Here is an 8,463-nt window from a genome sequence, read left to right as displayed (position 1 = left end):
GGGTTGGAGCTGGGTCTGGTTGGCAGTAAGCTGAAGGGTCAGCCTGGGGCTGCTCCACCTCTGCTCAGTGTGCTGCAGAGGAGCTGGCTGCATCACAAGGGTGCTCCAGTGCAGGTAGCCCCACACTGACACACCTTCATGTCCCAGCCAGCCCTGTCAGCACTTACATGTGAGTTGCTGCACAGTAAAGAACTTTGTAGCAGGATAGTACTTGTATATATGAGTACTAACCTACAGCAGAGTTAATTAGTTTCCTGCAGCCTAATAAGTCTGCACATATAGATACCGAGACTTTACTGCAGAGCTAACTAGGCATCTCTTCGGTAAGTGTTTCATGTAGATGTTCCCAGTTTGTATATTATGAGAATTTTAACCTTCTTACTAACTTTTATCACTTAAGTGCAAGAATAATCAAATGCTAATACAGAGCTGGTTTATATGGCTTCATTTGTTGGTATAAGCTATTGGTGATGGAGTGAGTTAAGTGACTTTATATTATTACCAAAAGATCTATCCAGTAATGACAGAACCATTCAGGAGTGAAAAGACAACATAAAGGATCTATTCTCACTTTAAAAAATGTTTCTATAGAGTAGTGCCGATGGAAAAGGAACAAAGTTGTAAAAAGCTGGCCATAGCGCCAGAACAGATGCACAGCAGACTGACCCATGGAAAGGAATTTGCAGATGGAAGCTGTTGCTCAAACTAAACCAGCAGGCATCTCCTAGCATGGTTTTGCACAAACTGGTATGCTATAAAAAATTGATACCAAGGTACTGGAAATTTCCAAAGGCAAAGTTGCAAGAAGCTGTAAAGAAAATGCCTTGTTTTCACTCAGCTGGGAAAATAACTGATAATTTTGGCTAGACATTTCAAGTCTTCACCAGAAGAGTCATGGGATGCTTTGATTCACCTAGATCAGCTTTGTCAAGGAGAGAAATGAAGGTATGTCAACCTGGGGAAACTATAAAATACCTTGGTATTGTTCAACACACTGGTCCAAAGGCCAAATCAAGAGAGATCATGAGTAGCCCTGCTTTTCCTTGGCTAGTAAGTTTCAGTCCATACCAAGTCCTCAGCACCCTTGGGGTGGCAAACACTCAAGCATGCACCCTATGAAGCCTAGCATTGTGGCACTGTACTTGTGGGATGTCCATGGGATGGCTTCACTGCACTTTCAGGTTTGTGTATGTGAGTGGGTATGGGTGAGTAGGTCATATTCAAGTGTGTCCCTTCCCAGGGACAGTAAGGACATGGTGTCAATGTACTCTAGGTGTACCTTCTGTTTCAAAGGAACCAAAGTCTTATACACTGACAGCTATCCTGTTAACACTTGTTTTTTAAGGCCGTGTCTCAGGAGACCACTAGAAAGAGGATAAGAACACAGCTGTCAGAGCAACTTGGATGAATTACCTGATGAATTTTCCATCTGTCTCAAGAAACCAGTCACTGCAACTACAAAGCTGAACTCATTAAACCATCTTTATGCCTATTCCATTTATACATGTATTGTTTACCCAAATGATGACTTGCTAATGTTTAAATTAAATGCTTCCAACTCTTTGAGGCCATGCAAGAAATAGATGGGCATATTTAATGCGGAACAAGATAATTTTGAACTCAATGTTAAGTTATTTGTATGAAATTCTAAATTTTGCATTTGAATGACTTGGTTGAACTGAGGTGACTAATCTGTAGGCTGCCATGTTACGACCTGACTTAAGCTTGAGCTATGTATGCACTGTAGACAGTGATTGACAAGGAAATAAAAAAGATATTGATGTAACCAAATGCATTAAATGTTATTTTGCTGTAATATATTTTTGTTAAGATGCTCAAATAATTGTAAAAAAACCAAAACAGCCATGTCAAAGAAGAAAGTTAAACTAAGGTAAAGAAGTGACACACGCCAGTGTTAAACAACATTCCAAACTGGGGAAGAAAAGGAAATGATAAACCCTCCTTCAGCTAAGACAGCCTTTCAAAATCAGAAGGGAAGTCTGCAAGACACCTGGTTCAATCCAGTTCCTAAAGTTTCGGTGAAGCAAAGACATTTCAATAAAACCAATCAGGTACCGTTTATTAGAATATTACAACCAGGCATCTAGAAATATTGGGCATAGACTGGAGGAAAAGTGGACTTCTCCCAAGCTCAGTGAATAAAATAAACCCACTCAGCAAAAGTTCCCAAGGGAACAGAGAAGCCTGGCCAGTAGACTTGCTTCTCCCTTGAATCTGAGGCTAGGTATAAGCATTGTCTTTATTGATACAAATAAGTCTTTGCTATTATGTACCATAATAAAGTTTTTGAGTTATGACTGGAATGGCCTCTATGGTCCTCAGTCTCACTGTCACCTACAGTTAAAATTTAGAGTAAGAAGTTCAGTGATTGGGAATAAATAAAGATCAATAGTTTAACGGTTCACCTTGGTGTCAGAATCACTAATGCAGAATAGTTTAGAATAAGGACAAACCTACATTTTGAACAAGTCTGCAGTAAGAACATGAATTGAACTATTCTCTTTACACTTGATAAACCATAACATCCTATGCAGAATTCAAGTTCTGATATTGTAAATGCTTTTCTCTAATTGTTTCTATTTTGCTTTCTGTAATTTTTCATTTTCAAGTGCAATTTCAAGTATAATTGCTGGTGCTTCTCTACTCTGCGCCTTTAAAACAGATACTCAAAGAACAATGATAAACCTAAGAGAAGTAACTGTATGAAGAAAATTCTTTGAGTAATGTGTTTTGTAGCACAGCTTTGCTTTCTCACAACTAATAAGATTAAGTCAACTACCCAGAGTGATCTGTGCCTAGTGGAAAAGAGGCTTATTTAAATAAAGAAGCCAAGAGGATCTCTCACAGAGTACTGAAGGAAAATGGACTCTGCAGAAGACCTTAATTATCCTCAGATCTTATTTCAATACAACCATGGATTTTTTTTCTCAAAGGTAAGAATTACAAATAACACTTGGATAAGATACTAAAATAAGGATGGTAGACAGTTTCAAATATCCTTTACAGGCTTAATTAAAACCGTGAGAAAGAAGTAGACTCAATAAAAGTGATCCGAGTTTTAAATAGGTATAGAGGAAATTTTTAGAAAAAATTCAGAGAGATGTCAGAGACCATTATGAACAATTGTTTGTAATCCCCTGATTTTAGGAGGTCTGGGCAAATTGAATATTTACTTGAGCTTTCTGAATATAAAGCCCTACAAATAAGGTTTTGCTACGTAAAATTGCCCACAACAGAATTTCTCCGAGACATTGTTTTAGATGTTTGCTTTGGATGCAAATCTCTGGGTTAGATTTTGCAATGCCCAGCATCAAGCAATGAGGTTTTAGAAAAGCATTCTTGTCTCTATTTAAAGCATTCTTTAATTAAAAGCATTCTTGTCTCTATTTATCTATAGTTGCTAAGTAGCAGACAATACATAATGCCTTAATTATATACTTTGGCAAATTACATTAATTGATAGGTGGGGTGAACTCATCTAGTTTATTACTTTTCTTTCCAGAATCATTATGGAAAGAAAGCAAAGGTAGAAACTCAGTGATTGCATCTATATTTTTTGTAAGAATTCTTCAGGGCATTATTTCAATAAGTTGGTAATATATCCTGCTTTGTCAAAAGACAGTGTGGCAAAATAAAGAACAGGTGTCATAGGAAGAAATGCTCAAAGACTTTCCTCTCAACTGTCATTGAAAGGGAAAAAATATGAGCCAGCTCCAGCAGAGTTTTGTAAGCACTCAGGGAAGTGGTGTGTGGCCAACACCATTCAAATTTGTGATCAAAACACAATTTAAAAGCATCTCAAAATAGTTTAGTTTCAGGCTGCATAGAATTCTCTCTCAAAGGGGCTGGGAGAATTCTGGGGGTATTCATAACGCATTGTGACAATCATGGGGTTAGTACTGCCACCTTTTTACAGCATTTTAAAAGGATTTGTTTTAAATAGTGTATAAAATCTAAGAATTATGACTTTGTTAGCCATAAGTGATACGGTTTAACTTGAGCTTAGGCAATGTAGCTATGTCAAAGGGATCCACGATTGTTCTGGCTTTTATATACAAGGCTTTTTCCTTTTTTTTTCTGATGTGTCACCTCTTTGACCCTTTCCTTATAGAACAGGGATTTGGGGTTTCCTATAGTTCTATAAAGTCAAGAAAATGTATACACAATACCTGGGCTTCACATACAAGTATTTACTTGATAGCAAGGAACAAAAATGAAAAAAGCAGTACAAAGCAAGCACTGGTATCAGTGCTCAAAGCAACTGCAGTTCAGTCACAGCATTTTCTTAGCTATAAAACATTTTAATGGGGTTTCATCATTGTTTTTGTAAATTACTCTTGCATATCAAGCTGCTGATCAATAGGTGGTAGGTGATCAATAGCTACTTATCAGCGATATAGCTGCTGATAATACTTGCTCTTATTTCAGCCTCATGCTCCTTTATTTGCTTCCAGACTATGTTTACTGCCTGTGAATTGGGAGTATTTGATCTACTGCTAGAGTCAGAAGAGCCCCTATCTTCAGATGTTATTGCTGGGCGCTTGGGTACCAGTACCACTGGAATGGAAAGATTACTTGATACCTGTGTGGGGTTAAAGCTATTAAGAGTTGAACTGAACAGTGAAGGAGGTAACACTGTCTCAAAGGGATGTGACTAAAGATTGGTTTTCAAGATTTTATTTAACACCAGGTGGGAGGCTGAGCTGTAAGATCAAAAACAAAAATGTCAGGATGAGACATGAGCAGCAACATGACTTCTGCTGCAATTGAGTTCTAAAAAACGGAACCGGGACGGTGGCACCTGTCAGCCCAGTGGGGCAACAGTGGGGGAGAGGAGGAGAGGCAGAGGAACAGAGCACCCCTACCCCAACCCTGGCTGCCAGGCCCTGTTGTGGGGAGCCAAGGGAAAACCCCCCTTTCCCACACAGCCAGGAGGCTTGGCTCCATCACTGCCACAGGTGGGAGGATTCCCTGGGGCCAAATTCCTTGTCCTTGTAACTGGGCATGGCAGTACACAGGGAGCCGGGCACCAAGGGGGACTTCTCTCTAGCCCAGCACAGAGTCCCCAGCCTGTGACTACCCCCTTCCAAGGGGAATCCTTCCCTCCCTCTCCCCGGGTAACTGGGAGGCTTGCTGCTGCCACTGGGAGGGAGATAGGGAGGATTCTCCTGGACTGGGTGCCTGCCTGCACGGCTGGGCATAGCAGGATGGAGGGAGCCCCATACCTCAGGGGACTACCCCATCCCAGAGGACTGCTCTCCTCCTCCCACTTGTAGAGGTACAGCCAAGGAGCAGCCTGGCCACACAGGGGAGATGGAGGGGGATCCGCTCAGCATGCAGCTTCCCCTTGAGCAAGGCAGCCCTGGGGTGGGGGACCCTGGTTCAGGCCAAGGAAGCCCCTCAAGGCATGGGTCTTCCCCTATGCCACCACACCCAGCTATGCAGGCCAGCACCTGTCCTGGGGGAACGCTGCCCCCACTCCTATCTGTGGCAGCAGCAGAGCTAAGCTGCCCAGCTGCTCCACTTACCGGGTCAGGGCAGCTCTGGGCTGGGGGAAGCCCGCCAGGGATGGGGCTCTTCCCATGCTCTGATTGTACATCTGAGGGAATCCCCCCCGCTCCCTCCTGTGGCAGGAGCTGAGCTGAGCAGCTGCCCACTTGCACAACAGGAGAGGGTTCCCCTTGCATGGGGCTCCCCACAGCAGGCCAGCCCCAAGCTGGGAGACCCTGGGAATCGCTCTGAGGTGCGGGCCTCGCCCTCTGTGAGCAGAAGTCTGGTGTGGGGGTCTGACACTGGGATGTGAGGGGGCAGCAGGGGCTTGTGGGCATGTGCTGGGCAGTTAATCAGGGAGGGCCCCCACTTAGCTGGGCTGGGCTCCCTGATGGCTGGGAGGAGTGCTTAAATCTACTTTGTCTTCTGACTTGTGGCAATGCAGGCCTCTGCCTGCCTTTCCTAAGTGAAAATTGAACATGAGTTCAGTTCATTATCGGTTCCAGCTATGCAGCGTAGAGAAACCTCTGAAGATAGGATGTATTCCACCTTGGGCTATTTGACTGTCTGTACTTAGCCAATGTGTCTTCTCTTGTTCTTTCAGTCTTTTACAGAAACACAGAAGTTTCCAACCTCTACCTTGCAAAAGCAAGTCCCAAGTCTCTGTACCATAATATGATGTACTACTCCAAGACTGTCTACCTGTGCTGGCACTATTTGACAGATGCTGTGAGGTAAGAAAAGGCATACTTATGTCACGGTGCAAAATTATGCTCCAATGTTGCAAGAAACCACTTTGCTGCATTGTGAAGCTGCTTCTGAAAAGGTGTCTGGGGAAACAAGAGAAAATGAAGACACTGAGTGGTAATTGCTTGGAAAGTACTTTGTAGCACTAAGTATTATTATTATTATTATTGCATGTGCTCATTTTTGCTAGAGGATGAATTCACTGAAGAGTCCAGAAACAGACTATTTTACTATGCTTATTTCCTGTGCCCCAAGGGGGGGCGCACTTAATCATAACAGCTTTTGCTGAAGGAGGCCCTCCGTGAAGTATGATAATGAATAGTGACAGTGATGGATGGCTGCACAATCCCTAATGGATTCCATTGCAAAGGCAGAAGAAAATGAAGAGGGATGGCAGTTTCTATTGGATCTGCTTCACTGTGGGTGCTAATGCAGTTATATCCCTATACATCAGGTGGGGATTTGCCCACAATCTTTGGTATAAAAAGTATCAGTTGTAATCCTTCATTTTAAGTGATGTTCCAGTATAAATATGCCATAACAATAACTGAAACATATCTTTCCTTTCAGAATCTTTCGTAAGGCTCTCAGGTTCATAGAAAAGTGGGCTGGAAGGGACCTCTAGAGGTCATCTACTCCAGCCCCCAGCCTAAAGCAGGATCAGTCCCATCCAAACCATACCAAACAAATCCATACTCTAAACTCTACATAAGACTATCCTCAACCCTGACACCAAGTTGATCTAACACCCTGACATTCCACAGGTAAACCAGGGGAACCACAGCAGCCAATGTCCTGCTTCTATAAAATATTGTCAATATACGCTCAAGAGGTACCAGCTACAAAGTAAGGCAAAAATCCGGACAGTCCATACCAATCTAATCACGGGGTAAAATTCTTTCCTGACTCCAAGTATGGCTTTCAGCGTGGTTAGGGTGATCAGAAAAAGAAGCAGATATGCAATGACACAAGTACTTTCTTTGTACCATAATGAAATATGTATATTAATAAGCTTATGTTGCAACAGTTATAGACAGTTACAGACCAAAATAAAAACAAATCAGTATACATTTAAAATACAAAATATAAGATTTTACTTTTTTTTTTTTGTCCTAAAGAGAAGGGAAAAATCAGTATGAGAGAGCATTTGGCATTTCATCGAAAGATCTCTTTGGGGCTGTCTACAGGTAATAATTAATAGAATGCTGGGAGTTTTATGCTTATCTTTAACGTGGATGATGGTTTTCTATTAATTTCAATTATGAAATATGATAATGCTATGATAATTAGTTCCATTCATATGAAAAATCCTGTAGTACCCTCCATTTTAGTGGTGTCCAGTTCTGAAGCTCTCTGGGATTTGCAACATACTTCTCATCTTCTTATGTAAGCACAACATTTGTATGTGCAATCCAGTGTGAAAAAAGTCATGGACACCATTCGTGACAATGGAAAAGTCTGATTTAAAAACATCTGGGAGCTATTAGGTTTAGCAACAAAAAATTGGTAACTGATAAGTGCATTAACTATTTTATTTTACTTCCTCATTAAAAGGTTGTTACCTTACTTATGGTAATAAATTCCTTGTTGTTTTTTTTTTAAGCTGTAGAAATATAAATGACATTCTGCAGTGTCAAAAATACCTTACTCTGCACACAGGATAATAGCCAGAGTTTAGTATTTAAGCCAAGAGTTACAGAAGTATTATATAATACTAGACCAGGGGCAGGCAATTATTTTGGCTGGAGGGCCACTTAATGAGTTTTGGTGAGCTGTCAAGGGCCACATGGGTAGCCCTGCATTGACAGTTGCCCTGCCCCCAGTTGCCATATTGGGACCAAAAGTCCTGCCCCTAACCCCTGACCTTTGCCCCTGGAAGGTCCTGCCCTTGGGCCCTTCCCAATACCCCTTTTGGTTGGAGGGGGGTTGCATCTTAAAACCGGAAAAAAAAAAACAAATCATACACTAAACATCAAACACCTACTATAACATATTTTAATTTTATTACAAAAAATATTTTTGTCATGCTTCATTTTGCATAGTGTATATAGAGGTGATTGCATAAGAACTCAAAAATGAAATCTTACTCTTGTATATTGTATGTGTGGGGTGGGGCGGTGGTTGGGGTTGTTTACATAGTAGGGTGTGGGGATGTGTGTGTATGGTGGGGGATTGTGTATAATGAGGTGTGGGTATATGGTGAGG

General features: G+C 41.6%; 1 protein-coding gene across 1 annotated transcript in view; it reads left to right on the top strand.

Moving 5' to 3' along the window:
- The first annotated feature begins 2,876 nt into the window (after nucleotides 1-2,876).
- The window catches only part of ASMT (acetylserotonin O-methyltransferase), a 15,365-nt gene continuing 9,778 nt past the window's right edge, over nucleotides 2,877-8,463 (top strand). Inside the window, exons 1-4 of the mRNA XM_019529241.1 lie at nucleotides 2,877-2,954; nucleotides 4,476-4,650; nucleotides 6,116-6,245; nucleotides 7,377-7,445. Coding sequence (XP_019384786.1) covers nucleotides 2,883-2,954; nucleotides 4,476-4,650; nucleotides 6,116-6,245; nucleotides 7,377-7,445 — 446 coding nt within the window. The 5' untranslated portion in view covers nucleotides 2,877-2,882. The remainder of the gene's footprint in view (nucleotides 2,955-4,475; nucleotides 4,651-6,115; nucleotides 6,246-7,376; nucleotides 7,446-8,463) is intronic.

This window comes from Crocodylus porosus, unplaced genomic scaffold (assembly GCF_001723895.1).
Source record: "Crocodylus porosus isolate Cpor-Errol unplaced genomic scaffold, CroPor_comp1, whole genome shotgun sequence".
Taxonomy (NCBI): Eukaryota; Metazoa; Chordata; order Crocodylia; family Crocodylidae; genus Crocodylus; species Crocodylus porosus.
This window is presented reverse-complemented; position numbering and strand designations above follow the sequence as displayed.